This window comes from Coenobita brevimanus, chromosome 53 (assembly GCF_032717465.1).
Source record: "Coenobita brevimanus isolate Jiangsu-jjx chromosome 53, ASM3271746v2, whole genome shotgun sequence".
Taxonomy (NCBI): domain Eukaryota; kingdom Metazoa; phylum Arthropoda; class Malacostraca; order Decapoda; family Coenobitidae; genus Coenobita; species Coenobita brevimanus.
Window position 1 is genome coordinate 43,443,361 of NC_137006.1, and position 19,845 is coordinate 43,463,205.

Sequence of the window (19,845 nt, forward strand, 5' to 3'; positions counted from 1 at the left end):
GAGAAGCAACTCAGTTCACCACAGGGAAGCACTAAGGAGAAGGAACTCTGAGTGTGGCTAGACTTGCTGTGAGAGTCTATCAGCTGGCAGTGGTGAGGGTGCATCCTTGACGGTTGTTGAGGCGGAGGGTGTGGGCGTGGTGGGCGTGGTGTAGGGTCGGCGGGTGTAGCTGCGGCGGTGCATGTCATCGATGTGGCTGAGGTACCACGTGCCAGGGAACAACACGTCCACACTGCCCACGGGGGTGTATGGAGCTGACGGCACAAAACAAAAACATAAGTATGGGCCGTCATCATTAAGCATACAGGATGTTTTATGACACACCACAAAGTTTTACCACGAACTGCTGCTGTGAGTGAGATGGAAGGGGAGAGTGGGAGAGGGGGAGACCGATAATGAGGTGGACAAACAGGATAGAGGTATATGAGTGATGGTGGTATAAGTTCAAAGGAGGGCAGCGTGATGGCAGAAGACACGGTGACATGGAGATGATTTACTCGTGGCCACTCCTTCTAACATTAAGGCATCTGGTTATAGACAGACAGATAGAAATTGGAGCAGAGACGCAACTCAGCTTTACAGGTAGCAATGAAATTTTAACAAGCAATATTTCTCTGTCTGCTAAAGATTTAAGGGCAAAAAATAAATAAATATATATAAAAAAGTGGACTTATAAATGATGACTTACTGTACAGGCAAGACTTACAGCCATTTCTTACTGAAAACTGTTTTACTTGTGTTATGGTGAAATTATGATGACTAAATACTGTTTTCACTTAGCATCTAAAGCTAAAATCACCCTACATTACCCTCCTTCACCTTCCCCCACCTTGCCTCACCCGTGCCCTTTCTCAATCCTACTCTGGCCCACACCAACACATACCTGTACTCTTCCCAACCCTGCCTCACCCCAATCGTTACTCTCACCCAAGTTCACCCAATCTTCACTCTCCTTTATTCCACCTCACCCTAACAAGCCCTACCCCATCCGTCTGGTGCTGATGAGCCTACATGTGCGTCCCAGGTGGAGCAGCTGCAGCATCCACTCAGGAGCCTGTATTTCCCTGCACCTCACCACTATACTCAGTTTTTTTATTGACGCAAAGATGCACTTGACAGGTTGGTGATGATTGGCTGAAGGCAACATGTCCGGATAACATTTACTAACCAGAATTTCCCCCTCAGATATATGCTGTCAATTAATAATGCTAAAGAGTAAAGAGATTATAAAGTATCGTTACATCCAGCCAATCATAACCAACCTGTCAAGTGCATCTTCGCCTCAGTAAAAAAAAAAAAAATGAGAGTAGAAGGACTCTGATGAGGTGCTGTCTACCACAAGGGGGCAACGGATCCCTACACGGTGTATGCACTGAACTGTACCTGAACAACGGCCCCACAAAAGCAACTGTTTACCAGGGATCAGCATATCTCCCTAGCCAGACAGACTGAATTTAGTCAACAACAACCTCACCCCTCTCTTGCTTCAGGACTACCCAACCTCACACTGTATCTTCCTACTTCCTACCCTGTCTCATCTCTCTCCTAACTATCCTCTATCCTGCCTAATCCCACACCTTACTCACCTCTACCCTGCCTCACCCAAATCTTCCTCAACCTTCTCTTGCCTCACACTCATCGTACCCCCATTCCTATCATTACTATCCTCTACCCTGCCTCACCACCACTCATTACCCACCACCATATCTCATCACAACCCAACATCATTCCCACCATGCCTTACCCAACCCCACAACCCCCACTCTGCCTCATCCCAACCCCACACTACCCCCACCCCGCCTCACCAATCCCCTCATCCTCCCCACCGTGCCTCACCCTTATGATGTGTATCCTCCCTGAGCTGCATGATCTGTGCAAACTCCTGCGGCTGCACCACAGTCCGGGCGTTGAGGCGGGCTGGCAGGTCCGCTAGGGAGTCCACCAGACGGGCCAGGGCAGAGTCAGGGCCCTGGGACTCCCGGGACACACGGAAGGACAGCATGGTGGCGGCAGATCCAGACCCATAGGAGAACAGGGCTATTCTCTTTCCTGCCAGGGACTCCGCTGTGTGGCTGTTGACGAAAGCGGGACAATCAGTTACCTATAGTCTGTCCATCTTAACCTGGTACAGATTTTCGTTTTCTTGCAGCATAATTTCTGTAACTTAGGGTCATGTGTGTAAATCTCAAATCAACGTGGAGTGCAAACCCCCTAATTTTTGAGGGTCATTTATGGAACGCCTGTGGTTAAATGCACGGTTAGCCTGCATCCCATACTATACAATGCAGACGGCAACTATATGGGAAGGGCAAATGTGTCCCATCTCCATCATGTAGTTCAGAAATTATAAAAAAAAACTGGGAGTGTGCATTCCACTTTGAACTCTAAAATCTAAACATAAAGGCATTAGTTGTGGAATAAAACAATACTATGGCTCTTTGCACTTCTTAAAGACTAGCAATATATTCTACTGCTAATCTCTTGTACACAAACATCTCAATGGCAGAAAATAAACAATACTACAACTCTACACCATTTCCACAGTACTATTTCATGACTGGCAACATATTCTAGTGTTACCCTTGTTACAGCACAGCATTCAAGATAGAGAGATGGCAACTTTAGACCAAGCAAAAGGGAAGAGAGTAGTGACACCCTATCCCCTTCTGCCTGACGATGTTTTTTCTATCTTACTGCTGCTACCTACAAGCAATTTTGTTAGGATAGGCCTACATAGGTAAAATATCCAGTGTAGGGGTTGGATGAATTACACCGGATAATCAAGAGTTAACATCATCATCATCATCCGGACCTCCTTTCTCATCTTAGGGCAGGGTGAGCTATAAAGGTAAAAAGTCAATGAAGGCTGCATCTAACGCTCACTCACATTTACCCTTTACACCACTCGAACTACATTTTCTTTTTCTAATGCAAGACAGAAGGAACCAAAGGCCTGGAGCCCACATGACTGATCCCTCCAAGATAAAACAAAAACAAGATAACAGAGCCAAATTCAAGATCCATCCATTCTAAGCACTGGTATGCAATTCAAGATCCATCCATTTAGAGTATGTAAGCAACGTTGGGTCTGGTTAGTACTTGGACGGGTGACCGCCTGGGAACACCAGATGCTGTTGGCATCCCTACGTGCCAAGTGGGGTTGGTGGAGGATTAGTGCCCCTCCCTGTAAAACAATGAACTCTAAGCCCTTGGCCACCCCGTTTGGGATACATGGCGTCTGGCAATGGATGGATGGATGATCTAACCTTGCTATGAGTGAGGCCAGACCGGCATAGACAGAAGGTGTGTACATATTGCCCACTTGTCCCGCCAGCAGGAGTGAGGGCCGGGTCTTGGCCTGGAATGCACTCTCGCTGTGGCCCAGGAAGGCTTTCTCTACATCACGGTCGAAGTACGTTTCCTCCAGCCTCTTCTCTCTGTTTGGGGAAAGTGGAAATACATGAGGGAGGGGGGAGTGAGTTGGGGGGAGGGCAACCAAATGGTGGGTGACAGAGTGACTTGGAGGTGTTTTGTCTAAGGCCACCCCTTTGCGGGATTAGGGCGTCGGGGTATAGATAGATAGATAGATAGAATAGGAAAGAAGAATCGCTGAATCAAATCAATTACCACAGTGAAAAGAGGGAGTAATTTCAGTCTGCAGTCCACTGGGTTCACATTGCAAAACAAAAAAATCAATTACACTGGCCCCATGCATCCTGTCAACCTCTTTGGTACGGTATTTTTAAAATTTTCTATACAAGGAAGAAGGAACCAAAAACAAGACGCCCATAAGACTGTTCCCTCCAAGAAAAAACAAAAACAATACAACAGAGAGCCAAGGTCAAGATCTGTTCATTCTGAGACGGCTGGACACACTGCATCTGAAACTCTGGAGGTCATAGGCAGTAGGAAATACAGACAGTTCCGGAGTCTATGGATGTATCAGTTACCATTCTTCTCCTATTACTTTCAAGGGATTTTATTCAGGTTCCTAAATACCATTAGTACTTAAGGGATCAATGAAGGCTGTAAGAACCCTCTCCAGTTTGAAGTCTCTCTTAGCCGAATACAACCCGAGACATCATTCATCATCATCATCATCATCATCATCATCATCATCCGGACCTCCTTTCCCACCCTAGGGCAGGGTGAGGAGTAGCAACGTACAGATGGCCCAAGCCTGCCCAGTCCAATAGGCCACACTTCCATTCACTCATCACTCAAGCCATTCATTCATCACAAAGCATGCCACCTATTCCTCACACACACACACAAACACAAACACACACACACATACACTCTCTCTCTCTCTCACACACACACACAAGGTAGACTTGATAAATGTGGATATGGAGACAGGACAACACGAGCATTGCTCAATTCCTGTATACTACAAATAGGTAAATACAAATAGGTAAATACACACACACACACACACACACACACACACACACACACACACACACACACATACACACTCATCAGTACAAGGCTCTGACCTAAATGCCTCAAGGCCGGGGTACTTGGCCGACACCTGGTCTTGGGGTGTGGCCAGGAAGTCACTGAAGGCGAGACGAGCCAGGGATTTCTGTACCAGGCGGCAGAACGGCGAGTGGAAGATCACCGCGTCAAGCTGGTCCAGGGACATGGGTGGTGACGTGGCTGGTATGGGAGCGAGAGAACAACATCATCATCATCATCATCATCATCACCTCCACCAACACTGGTATCATCACTCATTGTCATTATCAATACTGTCATTATTGTTATCATCATCATCATCACCACTGGCATCATCATCATCATCACGAACACCATCAATACTGTTATCATCATCACCATCAATACTGTTATCATTATCATCATCAATGTCATCATCAACACCATCATTACTGTTATCATCTTCAACATCATTAGTTATCATTATCATCATCATCACCATCATCATCATCATCATCATCATGACACCTCTTCCCAGCTAAATACAAGGTGGGGTAGAGAATGCAAAGAAATTAAGAGAGTACCATGTAGACAGAGAAAGCTGTAATTATCATCATCATTACTTCATCTTCCACAAACATTACATTCATCATCACCATCATCCGGACCTCCTTTCCCACTCTAGGGCAGGGTGAGGAGTAGCAATGTCCAGATAGCCCAAATTTACTCAATCCACTGGGCCACGCTTCTATTCACTCACCATTCAAGCCCCCGGAATCCTGGCTCTATCGGACACGCCAAAAACATTCCCCACCTTCTGTAGCTTCACAAATTTAATTCCCACCTAAGAGATGGGGTGAAGAATTACATTCCTTACTTCCTACTAAATTTAATATGCATTGGAAGGATCAAGAAATTGGAGAAGACAGCATCACAGAAGGATGCAGATGGAGAGAAAATGGTAGATTATTCCCTGGACATATAGAAATAGACACACAGGTAGATAGACAGATAGCCTTATAGCATGAAAAATAGATAGATACAGTATATACTTCCCAAGTTTTAAACATTGCGACAGATAGATAAATTCATGGACGGAGAAAAAGACACGTAGGTAGACAGACAGACTTGCGACATGAAAAATAGATTCAGTATATATTTCCTGATAGTGTAAAATGCTGTGACAGATAGATAAATTCACAGACAGATAGAAACAGATACAGGTAGACAGACAAACAATTTTAAAGCATGGAAAAGGGATAGATATATTTCCTGATAAAGTAAAATGTGACATATATTGATAATGAGTACACAAATAGATGCATAGGTAGATTGACAGACTTGTAGCATGAAAAGGAGTTTGATATATAAATCCTCTGACTCTATAAAAAGAAGCTGCATACTGTACCTTCTTTAGCTGCATCTGCCTTGCATAAAACATGACATATATTGATAATGAATACATAAAAAGATATATAGGTAGACAGACAGGCTTGTAGCATGTAAAGGAGTTTGATAAATACATTCTCTGACTCTATAAAAAGAACTTGCATACTGTACCTTCTTTAGCTGCATCTGCCTTGCGTCTGAAGGTATGGTAGCATGAGTCGAGGGCAGAGAGGTAGCACTGGATGGAGAGTTTGCCGTCCACTGTGGGGTACTCCGAGCTGAGGTCCGGCTTGTAGAAATCATACACGTGGCACATGTGGCTCCCTCGCAGACCTAAAACACAGAGCTGTATTTTAGATGATACAGAAGGATGGTGAGTGAGAGTCTGATGAGGAGAGTTTATGTGAGTGAGGTGGAGAGGGGAAGAGGGAGGGGGAGGCCAAGGATGAGATGGAGGGATGGAGTGGAGAGGAATATGAGAGAGGGGGTGTGAGCTGGGAGCAGGGCAGTGAAATAGCGGGAGACAGAGTGAAATGGAGGCGATTTGTTTGTGGCCACCCCTTACAGGATTAAGGCGTCTGGCAATAGATAGATAGAAAGAAGAATGATGATACTGATTATATGATAGCTACATGATTTGTGTCCCAGTCTGGACCTCCTTCAAGTGTGAATACAGACACAACACAATTTCTGTATGCAGGCCTACTTAATGAAATTCAAACACAGTAAACAGACTCTTCCCTGCCCTTGCCTGGGACTGAATGCATGTTGCTTTGGATGGCACACCAACTAACTATCTAATCAAAGGGAGAAGTACAAATGAATATGAAATGATGCCAGAGAAGCAGAAATGAATATGAAATGATGCCAGGGAAGCAGAAATGAAGTTGAAATGATGTGAAAGAGAAGCAGGAATGATGGTGAAATGATGCGAAAGAGAAGCAGAAATGAAGATGAAATTATGCCAAAGAGAAGCAGAAATGAAGATGAAATTATGCCAAAGAGAAGCAGAAATGAAGATGAAATAACACCATCTCACTTACGATGTATGCATGTGACTCACCTCTCTCCAGTACGAGGGGTGCATGTGGGCCCAGCAACATGGCGATGGCCCCGGCTCCCCCTGTGGGTCTGGCCGGTCCCTTGGCATACACTGCGATGTCACCCGCCACCACCACTGCGTACCGACCTGTGCAAAAAAAAACAATAATAAATTCTTGGCCACAAATTACCTACCACTCATCCACCCACCAGTGAATCCTTTGTTGGCCCATTACGAGTGTTAAGGACCTGGGGCTACGCTGTTTAGCCTACACATTTAAGGATACATTATTTTGTGTAGAAATTTAAGGTACAGGTGACCAGTTCCTAATCCCTGAGTAGTATTTTGAGACCAATAAAACCAAACCAATCCTTCATGGGCTACATCCAACACAAGTGCCTCAACCCATTTGGTCACCATGAATCTGTGTGTCAGTTACATGGTTATCTCCCAACACAATATGGTAAGTGCTTCCCTGAGGATAATAAACAATATGGCTTGTCAATTACTACAGTCACCATCCACTTCTGGATACTATTCATATAAAAATTTGACAATCTATTTAGCTCATAAACTCAATAATTTACTTAAAAGGCTTGTCAATTACTCTTGTTAACCACCAGCTCTGCCCTCGACACACAGACTGATACAGACAGACACACAGACTGATCGACAGGTAGGCAGATATATATAGAGACACAGGTAGACAGACAGGGATACGAAGATAAACGGAAACAGACAGACAGACACAGAGAGGCTGGCTGGCAGGGAAATAAGACAGATAAATTTATACAGACACAGAGACAGACAGACAAGGGTACAAAGACAGAGATAAATGAATAGAGAGACTGAAAGAGATACAAAATAATACTACAGCCATACACAACCCAACGAGGAGAGAGGTGAAAGACTGTGACGGAAATACACCATTTGAAACAGTGAGGAGGAACAATGCTAACAACAATGGGGGCTTGAAATAGATACTTAGGAACATAGGACTGGTTTAGCCTCCCTCTCTCCACCCTCCTCATTCATTCTCTCCATCCTCCATCACTATCTCCACCTTTCTCCTTCACTCTCCACCTTCCTCCTTCACCCTCTCCACTGTCTTCTCTCACTCTCTCCACCCTCCTCAGTCATTCTCTCTACCTTTCTTCCTCGCTCTGCCTTCCTCCACCACCCTCTTTTCCTTCAAGCTCCTCCCTCTCTCCATCTTCCCTCTTCTTTCTCTCTTTCTTCCTTAATCTCTCCGCTTACCATCCTACTCTTTCTTCCACCTTCTGCTTCTTTCTCTCCATCTTCCCTCTTCTTTCTCTCTTTCTTCCTTAATCTCCCCGCTAACCATCCTACTCTTTCTTCCACCTTCTGCTTCTTTCTCTCCATCCTCCCAAGCAGTTAAAAGGCTTAAAAAATGAAAGGACACAAAAACTATCTGGGGCTACCATCCACGAACTCTATTTAAGCTAAAACCAAACCCATTTGCACAGTCTAGTCCTGGCAGTTGCTTTTATTACCTTCTTCTATCTATCTATCTATCTATTGCCAGACGCCTCAATCCCGTTTGGGGTGGCCATAAACAAATCGCCTCCACGTCGCCGTGTCCCCCGCCATTTCACTGCCCTGCTCCCAACTCACACCCCCCTCTCTCATATACCTCTCCACCCCATCCCTCCATCTCATCCTCGGCCTCCCCCTCCCTCTTCCCCCCTCCACCTCACTCACATACACTCTCTTCGTCAATCTTTCACCCTCTATCCTCTCCACATGGCCAAACCACCTCAGTATGTTCCTCATAACGTTTCCTATCACATCCACATCCACACCACAACACTACCTAAAAACAATTAAATTTAAACTTTGGGAAGATCTCTCACAATAAAAAGGGTGATTTAGACTATATTCAATCTCTCCAGTTTGAAAAATTTCTCCTTAATTTGCAGCCAATCTCTCATAATAAAAATGATGATTAAGATTATATTAATATGATCTCTCCAATCTACGCTACTAACTCTTTAACTTTAGGGGGATTTCTCATGATGAAGATGATGACCAAGGCTAAAATTATCTCTCCAGTTTTAAAGTCTCTCCTAAACTGAACATAAGGGTCTGTGAGTAGCATGAATATAACAGAAAATCCATGGGACTGAAAGGAATAAATGACCAACCATCCCATGAACTTGACTCGATCCAGTTGACGGCGTTGATGAGAGCCGCGGTGCCGCCATAACAGGCATTGGTGGTGTCGACGCCCTCCACATCCGTATTGCCACTCTCCTCAAACAGCTGCATCAGCGCTGTCTTCACGCTCTTCGACTTGTCAATGATGGTTTCCGTACCCACCTCCAGCCTCCCTATGTTCTCGTAACCTGGGGGAAATCATGTCCTGTGAGTGAGGTGGAGGACGAAAAGGGGAAGGGGAGACCGAGGATGAGATGGAGAGACAGGGTGGAGAGGCATATGAGTGAGGGTGGCATGAGTTGGAAGGATGGCAGCCTGATGACGGAGGACGAAAAGAAGGGGAGACCGAGGGTGAAATGAAGGGACACAATGTAGAGGAATATGAGTAAGGGTGGCATGAGTCAGAAGGAGGGCAGCGTGATGATGGAGGACAGGGTGACATGGAGGCAATTTCTCCGTGGCCACTCCTTCCACGATTATGAAGTCTGCTTATAATAGACAGATAGATAGATAAGCAATTTCTATTTATCTATTTTGTACTTCTCGTAACTGCTGATACTATAGCCTCGTGTGTAGTGAGGTATGACATAGATGAAAAAGAATCATAATGAATGTGTGTTACTGCCTTGTTGTGTCGCAACTGTCAATATTGCTGTGTTCTTTTTAGCACTGGAAAATGATAATATACTGGTAGTTCATTTACTTAAAAGACAATACAGTATTTGCTAATTCCAAAAAGAAAAATATAGCACAGGAGGTAAAAAAAAAAAGAAGAAAAAAAAAGAAAAAATGGAAAGGAACATACAGTGAGTCATGATACCAAAACAAATAACAGAGTAAGTATGTATACACTGAGGAAGAGCTTATATTTAAACAAGAAGGAAAATATGCAGAGTACTCACCAACCCCAGTCCTCTCCATAAGCCTGGCCAGGACAGTGAGACAGAGGGAGTTGATGTCCTCACGGTCAGAGCAGAAGCCCATCTTGGACTGGCCCAAACCCACTGTGTACTTCCCCTGCACCAACAAAACACTGGATCAACATGCAATCTGTAATCTACCTGAACCTAATTTAATCTAACCTAGGCATTGTCCTCTCACTTTAATATGGCCAATCCTAACCCTTTTTCTCCCATGATGTAGTTCAAATGTAAAATGTAAAATGAGCATCCATGCCACCCAGCAACAAGATGGGTTTGAATAGTGTGGTTGGTAAGGAGGTCCATGTTTATGATGGTGGTTTGAGCTGATGTTTATGATGGTTTGAGCCAATATTTATGACGGGCCTAAGGACCATACCATACTGAGGATTGTCAACCATTTTGAGGGCAAAGATGCTGCCCATAGCACACACAACGGCAACAGTGGACGTCCAGCATCAATCAAAATGATGCATCTCGTGTATGGACCAAACCAAGTCAGAACCAAAGATGGACTGTGATGTATGATTTGGTCTCATATCAGAAATGGACAATTTTGCCTTTCTGCTCTGTTGTCAAAACCAGTTTTGCTGGAAACTTCTACTTCACTTACATTGAATCGTATAATCTCTTCACAAAACCTGTACAGGAAAAGTGTGTACGTTAAACAACTGATGTTTCAAAACCTTCAGATTTTTTAAATGCCCTGTAAAGTTGTGTAATCCTGTGGCTAATAGCAAAGTGCACCAAATTTTTTTTTCTCTCTCTCTTCTTTTCTTGCTTTTCTCACATAGTAGTGATGATATATGCCCTCTCCTTGACATCTATGCTGGACCTATAAGTGAATATTAATGCATCATATACCTGTACTGAAATTTACATGAATGGAAGAAGTACTATACTGCTGTCATTCAAACTTGGCTCAGAATTGCCATTTCTGTACTACTTTTCAGTGGCAACACCAGCCACTAAAAAGTGGTCTGTGCACAGGAGTCATTATATATTACAGTTCTTTCACATTTTATTCTTGTAATTCTCAAGGGACTTTTCAGCCTACTTAGGAAAGTCTGTACTGGAAAGTCAGATACTGCCTTCATAATCCCCTTCACTACAAGGATGAATAAAATACTCTGTAGGAAGAAATAAAAAACTTCAAGTACAACTACACTGACCTGTGAAACACCATCAAAGACCTCAAGCTGTGCCTGGTCGACATACTGTGCGGGGAAATAGACCTCCAGTGCGATGATGCCCACGTCCTGCGGCCACCCGGCACCCTCTGCACTGCTCTTGTACCCCGGCATCCTCCTCACCTAAATACAGTACAGAGTACGACAGTGGCTACTTTATTTATTACACTACTGGTAAAGCTTCAATATTCCTGCCTGCACATCTACATCAGTGCTAGAGGAGGATGGCTTTATGGACACAGGAGAAGGATGCATTCACAAATTAGCATCATGTCCAAGTGGTGGAGCTGCCCAGTTATACAAACATCCTTCAATCTCCTCCCTCTCCATCAAGGGTAAGGTGGTGGACTAAATAAATAAATAAAATAAATAAATACATAAATAAATTAATAAATACATAAATCAGCCCGCAGTCCAATAAAGTACTACTGTGCTGCAACCACTCCTACATCCTCTTAATGTAGAAATATATTAGTACAACATTTTGTAACTGGGATATGTTTCTGCATAACAAAGCTTTAATCAGAACAGATCTAAAAGGAACCATTACATCATTCTAGTGTGATAATGTATGACTCTGTATGGAAATGGGCTCTTCATTTTATACAGCATTACCCCAGGCCCTTACAACTTTAAAACAGCAAAAAGGGACTGGATGATGGATGGATGGCTTACTAGCCTTCATTCTCTTCCTTTTTTGCAATGAAAAAATATGGGATCCAGATATGTAGACAGGAATAACTCTGTAATTAGGTATCTCTAAATAGGTAACTGTAAATAGGTGGCTCTACACAAAAGCAGTCATAACACAAGGTACTAATACTACCCTTCCATGAGGCAAAAATTCACTTTCCCACTGCAATGTGGCCATCATTTTCTGCACCAGTACCAACACAAATAATACTCACACAGGCCACACACCCCTCACCAAAATGCCACATCTCACACAACAAAACATCCTTAATTCATCATCATAATCATTACATTTTTTCCCACCTAAGGACGGGGTGAGGTAGGATCTGCAAACAAGGAAAGACAAAGGTGCTGGACAAAAGTGGGAGAGCTATTGTATCAGGTGCAGGAATAAACCAACCACAGCATCACAGTGAAGAGGTTACAAGGAAAGTAGTGTATACCCAAATTTCTTACAAATTCAAGTGTTACATTACTTAAATTACAGTACAGTAGCCAACAGTTAACCAGCTGTCATACACAAAGGTCTACACCCACCATGGAACATCAGTACACAAGAACCATGGACAGACTAACGGTACATTAAATCGTGATGTCAAAATGAAAAAAGTACTGGTATTACTTTCCCTTATCAAAAATCCTATCAACAACCAGCAACTAGATTTATCAGTAATCCCCCTTATCATCAAAAGCCAGCACTAGTTTTATCCACTTTAAATCCCATACATAAACATAATCTCAGCCTGCTTAAATTGCTGTTTTGGTAATCTAGCTGTTGTTGTTTTTAGCTGTAGTAGTAGTAGTAATAGCTCTTCTTCTTGTTTTTGTTATTGTTGGTGGTGGTGTTGGTAGTGGTGGTGTGGGCCCATCTGAGCATGAACCCAGTGGACTTCAGGCTGATGTTTCCTTTCTACTGCAGTCCACACATCAACCTTTTGAGAGATGGGAAGGAAGCTGGGGGTCTGTGTGGTCTGTGTAACCTCCCTTCCTCTTTCCATCCTTCCTCTCTCACTTTCTCTCCCCTCCCAATCCATCTTTGGTACACACACACACACACACACACACACACACACACACACACACACACACACACTCTCTCTCTCCAATCCTTTTCCCAACCTCATAAATAAAATACCCGAAAGGCTTTCTACCAACACTCCAACTTCACCACCTCGCCTCAAAATAATCCTAAGGTCTGTATGGTCTGTGTAACCTCCACGTGACCTCCCGACGTCCTTCCCAGTGAAAGCAGGTAGTCAGTTAACCTTCCGGATCCCCAACACCTGAGCCCTTTGTCCTTCCAGTGCCCTCTCAGGAAATGCCACAAAAGGATAGGATGCCCACCTTCTCGAATATGGGCCCTGTGGGGTGTATGGACTCTCTCTCTCTCTCTCTCTCTCTCTCTCTCTCTCTCCAAAATCAGTCAATATTAGTCATGTGAGAGAAATCATAAGAGACTTAATTCTCTCTCTCTCTCTCTAACATCAGTCAATATTGGTCATGTGAGAGAAATCATAAGAGACTTAATTCTCTCTCTCTCTCTCTCTCTCTCCAAAATCAGTCAATATTGGTCATGTGAGAGAAATCATAAGAGACTTAATTCTCTCTCTCTCTCTCTCTCTCTAACATCAGTCAATATTGGTCGAGAGAGAAATCCTAGACTTAATTCTCTCTCTCTCTCTCCCTCCAAAATTAGTCAGTACTGGTCATGTAAGAGAAATCCTAGGAGATTTAATTCTCTCTCTCTCTCTCTCTCTCCCCAACATCAGTCAAAATTGGTCATGTAAGAGAAATCCTAGGAGACTTAATTCACTCTCTCTCTCTCTCTCTCCCCAACATCAGTCAAAATTGGTCATGTAAGAGAAATCCTAGGAGACTTAATTCACTCTCTCTCTCTCCAACATCAGTCAATATTGATCATGTAAGAGAAATCCTAGGAGACTTAATTCTCTCTCTCTCAACCTTCACCCACAAGGCAAATCTTTATATTCACCTCACCTGAGCCACCACCCATGAATAATACAGGTACATCACAGGAACTATACCTGGCCTATCAATCAACACCATCTATCTACAGTATATATATTTGATTAATGTCTAAATTCTCAGCGTTTATCCCGGGTGACTGACAAAAAATGCCTTCGTGTTTTTGCTATCACCACTATCACCATCTCACCACTCTATCACCATCCCAAGCCTCTTACACCACCCTCTGTCTCTCTCTATCACCATCCCAAGCCTCTTACACCACCCTCTGTCTCTCTCTATCACCACCCCAAGCCTCTATCACCACCCTCTGTCTCTCTCTATCACCATCCCAAGCCCCTTACACCACCCTCTGTCTCTCTCTATCACCACCCTCTTTCTCTCTCTATCACCATCCCAATCTCTATCACCACCCCATTTCTCTATCACCATCCCAAGCCTTTCTATCACCACCCTGAGTCCCAATCACCACCCTCTCTCTCTCTATCACCACTCCAAGCTTCTCTATCACCACCCCAAGCCCCTTACACCACCCTCTGTCTCTCTCTATCACCACCCCAAGCCTCTTACACCACCCTCTGTCTCTCTCTATCACCACCCCAGGCCTCTATCACCACCCTCTGTCTCTCTCTATCACCATCCCAATCTCTATCACCACCCCATTTCTCTATCACCATCCCAAGCCTCCCTATCATCATCCCAAGCCTCTGTATCACCACCCTGAGTCCCTATCACCACCCTCTCTCTCTCTATCACCACTCCAAGCTTCTCTATCACCATCCCAAGTCTCTATCACCACTCCAAGCTTCTCTATCACCACCCCAGGTCTCTTTCACCACCCCAGGTCTCTATCACCAACCCATCTCTCTATCACCATCCCAAGTCTATCACCACCCCAAGTCTCAATCACCACTCCAAGCTTCTCTATCACCACTCCAAGCTTCTCTATCACCACCCCAGGTTTCTATCACCACCCCAAGTCTCATCCCAAGTCTATCATCACCCCAATCTCAATCACCACTCCAAGCTTCTCTATCACCACCCCAGGTTTCTATCACCACCCCAAGTCTCAATCACCACTCCAAGCTCCTCTATCACCACCCCATGTCTCTATCACCACCCTATCTCTCTCTATCACCACTCAAATTCTCTCTATAAATCACAACAATAATAAACAGTTCCCCGAGTGGACAGTTACGATAAAAAAAACAAGTATCTTAACTACTGTCTGATGTACTGTGTTTGCCTAATGACTACCTGCCTAATAAAATGATCCTCTACCCTTTGAATCTATACCCCCTTTACTTTAACCTGGCCTAAAACTGTCATCTCTCAAGCTTGATTACTAAGAATTGAGTACCGTAATGCTAAACTATGATGCTAGTCACAAAGAAGTGCTATTTATAGGGTGGATCACGGCAGGATTGTCTGGTTGTGCCACTGACCTACATGAAATAAGCTGCAAAATGATAAAAAGCTGAGCCAAGTTAGTGTGAAAGGAATACAGGAACATTATTTTTAGCTTATTCCTGCAACTATGCCTATGATCTCCAGTCTTTTAAATGCAGTGTGTCAGGCATCTCAAAATCAACATATGTTGAACTTGACTCTGTTATTTTGTTTTTATTTTTTCTAGGAGGGAGAAATCTTTTGGGCTTCTGGCCTTTGGTTCCTTCTTCCTTGCATAAAAAAAATCAACAGAAAAAATTAATTCAGTCTACAAACATCTTCAAACTAAAAAATTGATACAGCCTTCAGTTACCCATTCTATCTATCTATCTACAGCCAGACACCACAATCATGTAAGGGGTGGCCATTTGTGTCTGAGTTAGTGGTTTTATGGGAAGGAGCACTAACCCTCCACCAACCCACTTGTTGACAAGTAGGGAACACACATGGGTTGGTTATATGGTTACCACCCAGCACTGTAAATTGTTTCCTGGATTACAGGAAACCATTAAGCTTGTAACATAATGTAAAGCCACTTGACATGGATAGAAGAAGAGTAAAAAGTGACAGTAAAGATGAAAGAAATAGGAAGAGAGGAAGGCAGACACAGAAAATAATAAAGATGAAAGAAGAAGTACACAGCACTACATCAAGTGAGTGAATGATAAAAAAAAATAATAATAATGATAACAGTAAGAAAACTAATAATAATAATAATAATAATAATACAATAATAGTAAAAATGTAACTAGCAGCAATGAATATCACGGCAATGTAACCTGCCCTATTTCACAACTACCACACCCCACTCCAGCCCATCCTAATGAGGCTCAGAGCTGTTCAAGGCCTGGGTGGGTCAGAGCACCAATGAAGATGGAATGACAATTGGTGGGCGGGGAATTGCTACCTTCTTAACTCCCATGGCTTCTTTTATACCTTAGTTTCTTTTCTCTCTAGCTGTAAGGAGGGAGAGACCGAGGATGAGATGGAGGGATGGAGTGGAGAGGTATATGAGAGAGAGGGGGGGTTGTGCTGGGGGGAGGGTAGTGGAATGGTAGGGGACAGGGCAACATGGAGGCAATTTGTTTGTGGCCACCTCTTACGCGATTAAGGTGGTTGGGGTTTGTTGCTCACATAATGCCACTCAGGGATGGGTGAGGCTGGTCACTCTCATCCTAACTGTCAGGACCAACTTGCCTAGCCTCAGGCTCCTACGCTCCTCATGGGGCAACACCGGATTAGATGATGAATGAATGAAATATAAAGAGAGGAGCACAGTTATAAAGTCAATACAGGTTGAGATGCTTGTTGTGGCTGTCACCAGTTAGAAAGTTGCTGAGAGAGGGAAAGGCAAACTTCTCTCTCTCTCTCTCTCTCTCTCTCTTTCTCTCTGTCTGTCTCTTTCTAGCTCTCTCTCTCTCTCTCACCAGGTTGCCTATATGCAGTTATCTCCAGCTTTTACCTACATATTTATTTATTTATTTACTTTTTTCATTATTCTTGCAACTGCCCAATGCTCTTATTTAGTTTGGGGAGCATTGCAGTTATATAAGTATTAATGAAGGTTTTATCTACAGTTTATAAAGCTGAATAGTCTTGGAATAAAAGAGAGAGTCACAGAAGCCTGAGTGCTAAGCTTTTTGTTAGGTATCATACACACACACACACACTGAGGAAACAGCTTGTCCTGCATTAAAAGTGCTGTACATTCAGCCTTCCTCTATGCACAGTCAGATACATGTCAATCAAACGTGTGGATGGTCATGAAGAGATCACCTCCACACTGTCCCCTGTCATTACCCAACTCCTTCCCATCATCTCCCATCACTCTCACTCACACAATTTACCTCTCCATCCCATCCTCCGTCTCCCTATCCACATCTCTCCCTCCACCTCACTCACACACACTCCACTCTAGTCTTTCACCTTATCTTGTCTCCCTATCCACATCTTTCCCTCCACCTCACTCACACACACTCCACTCTAGACTTTCACCTCACTCACACAATTTACCTCTCCATCCCATCCTCCGTCTCCCTATCCACATCTTTCCCTCCACCTCACTCACACACACTCCACTCTAGACTTTCACCTTATTTTCTCTCCCCATCCACATCTCTCCCTCCACCTCACTCACACACACTCCACTCGTCTTTCACCTTATCTTCTCTCCCTATCCACATCTCTACCTCCACCTCACTCAAATACCCTCTCCACTCCATTCCTACACCTCATTCAGTCTCCCTGTAATAATAATGATAATAATAATAATAATAATAATAATAATACCCTATACATATAAATAATAATAATAATAATAATAATAATAATAGTGAAAATATAATAATAATAATAATAATAATAATAATAATCAATTATAATAATAATAGTAAAAATATAATAATAATAATAATAATAATAATACAAAAACTCAACAACAAAAAACAAGAACTGGAAGCATAAAAAAAAAAAAAAAGCAAATTATAGGTGGGATGCTACAGTATTTTATCATAATGATAATAATAAGCATTAGAGTGCTGATATAACAAATTGAGATCAAGTACCTCTGATAACACTAATAAGTTGAGATGAGTGTGTACATGTGTGTGTGTGAAGTGTATGTAGGTGTGTAAAGTCACTGACCTCAACACACACACACACACACACACACACACACACACCCATATAATGTACTCCTTCAGTTGCCAATGCATTTAAATATTACTTACATAATCTAGTACACTAATATTACAAAACTAAGCAATATTGCATAACCACTGCATAATAACCATCAAACCAGCCTACATTTTCTTCCATAGAGTTAATAACGAGGCTCATAAAACAGGAGAAAAAAAATCAAGTCATTAATTATTTTGTCATCTTTCCACGAATCTGGAGAAACTTTTTCCATGTGAATTTGTTAACGTTAAAGTAATAATTATCTTCCTATCCGCTTTGACTGTGATTTTGGTGCAATAACTAAAACACATCTACGTGCTCCTACTGACTGATATATCGTACTGAATTAAAGCTAAGTTAAATAAGGTCGATATATAATGAAAAGTGGCGAAATTGACAAAATGCGCAGCTCCACTTCTGCTACAATCACTGTTAATATCATGAGGTAACGCCTGGAAACAAAAGCAATGAAAGTACTGGTGGTTTAAAACGTCCTGACTTACAACATTCGCCGCAATGGTGGCCCAACGTGGAGAAACTGTTCACTGTGGCAGATCGAGTTGGAGTCGGTCTTTTTGTGACTGCACCATCCAAACATACACTTACACTGTAGCCACATCACAGTGTCACATACCCGCCAACTCTCAAGGGAGAATAGTCTGAAATCATATAAAAAAAACAGATCGCACTTTGCCGTAAACTCAAAGAATATGATACTTGATTTTATATCAGTAAAGCGTAGCTGACAAGAAGACAAATTTTGCTGATATTTGAATAAAAATTAAAAGTCGCCCTCTTTGGCGAAATCGTTTGGTTGTGGCAACATTTAAATCATCAGTCGGATACGCATCGTACATGTTTTATAAATTATTTGTTTTTATTTTCTAAGCAGAATGAATTATCATAATTCTTCGATTATGAATTATATTGTCTTCTTTTCGAAATATAAAACAGGACAGACAGAAGACAGAAGTTTACAAACGTAAATTACCGTTTGGACGATAACGTGTATTTATAAAGGTGTCCCTATAGGCGAGTGAGAGCCCTGTGATGCATAAAGTTATACAGAATATATATACACCAAACAGAGGTGGTGGGCTTGCCACGTACCTTCTTCAGCAACTATATACAACCAATGGTTACAAAGTGCATACACCGCACACCCTTCAGTAAGAATAGTCGCATTTCTGCTTCAAAACTAGCCCAAGATCACGGCCTGCCAATCCTCAAAATTTATAATGGAAAATAAGAACGGATAATTAGGGAAACAATATCAATGAATAGGACCCAGTACAGTAATTTGTACAGTACTGCTAATTAAACATTTATACAAAATAGAAGTCTGGCGAACCGCTTTTGCTAACTTAAAGTGGGCTCTCCCGCTGATGCGCGATTTCTGCCTTGTCTTTGTAGCCTATGCGCCTTCCAGGTGCATTTGCTACATTAAAGGCTTATTTGCTATTATGCATTGTCGTGTCGTGTATTCTGCTGATCGCTGATTGTGATGGTTAGCATCGCAGAGTGCTTATGCGGGGGAATAGATCACGTGTTTTTGTACGTAAACGATACTTATCGTACACTTTTCGTGACAGCTAATTAATGCCGACTGTACAGTTACTGTATTTTATACAACTTATTGCACAGCACTATATTCCCGTGGTATTTAATAGTGGCAATCAAAATTATTCAATCCTGGATAGGAATTATTTTAATATAGTATTACAATTACAGAGGTTGCGTCAATCAGCTGATGCCGCGCGGGAGCTGCATAAACAAACACGTTTTAAAAGCCATTCGATGGGCCGGGGTTAATTTGTGAAAATTCCGTAATTCGTCGGTTACAGCTCTGACCCCACCTCCCAGAACCAAGAATTACGTG

General features: G+C 42.8%; 1 protein-coding gene across 1 annotated transcript; it reads right to left on the bottom strand.

Moving 5' to 3' along the window:
• Positions 1-32: 32 nt before the first annotated feature.
• Positions 33-18,550, bottom strand: Hmgs (hydroxymethylglutaryl-CoA synthase). Its single transcript, XM_080273111.1, has 10 exons — positions 18,470-18,550; positions 11,142-11,282; positions 9,952-10,066; positions 9,037-9,237; positions 6,893-7,018; positions 6,001-6,162; positions 4,500-4,662; positions 3,267-3,437; positions 1,837-2,072; positions 33-254 (listed from the first exon to the last, which is right to left on the bottom strand). Exons 2-10 carry the CDS (start codon positions 11,271-11,273, stop codon positions 58-60), a joined length of 1,503 nt encoding a protein of 500 aa, XP_080129237.1. The 5' UTR covers positions 11,274-11,282; positions 18,470-18,550; the 3' UTR covers positions 33-57.
• Positions 18,551-19,845: the final 1,295 nt, after the last annotated feature.

Coding starts and splice junctions, on each gene's coding strand:
- Hmgs (XM_080273111.1), bottom strand. CDS start 11,273: ATGCCGGGGTACAAGAGCAGTGCAGAGGGTGCCGGGTGGCCGCAGGAC. Junction 10,067..11,141: donor TCTTTGATGGTGTTTCACAG/GTCAGTGTAGTT, acceptor TTGTTGGTGCAG/GGGAAGTACACAGTGGGTTT. Junction 9,238..9,951: donor TATGGAGAGGACTGGGGTTG/GTGAGTACTCTG, acceptor GATTTCCCCCAG/GTTACGAGAACATAGGGAGG.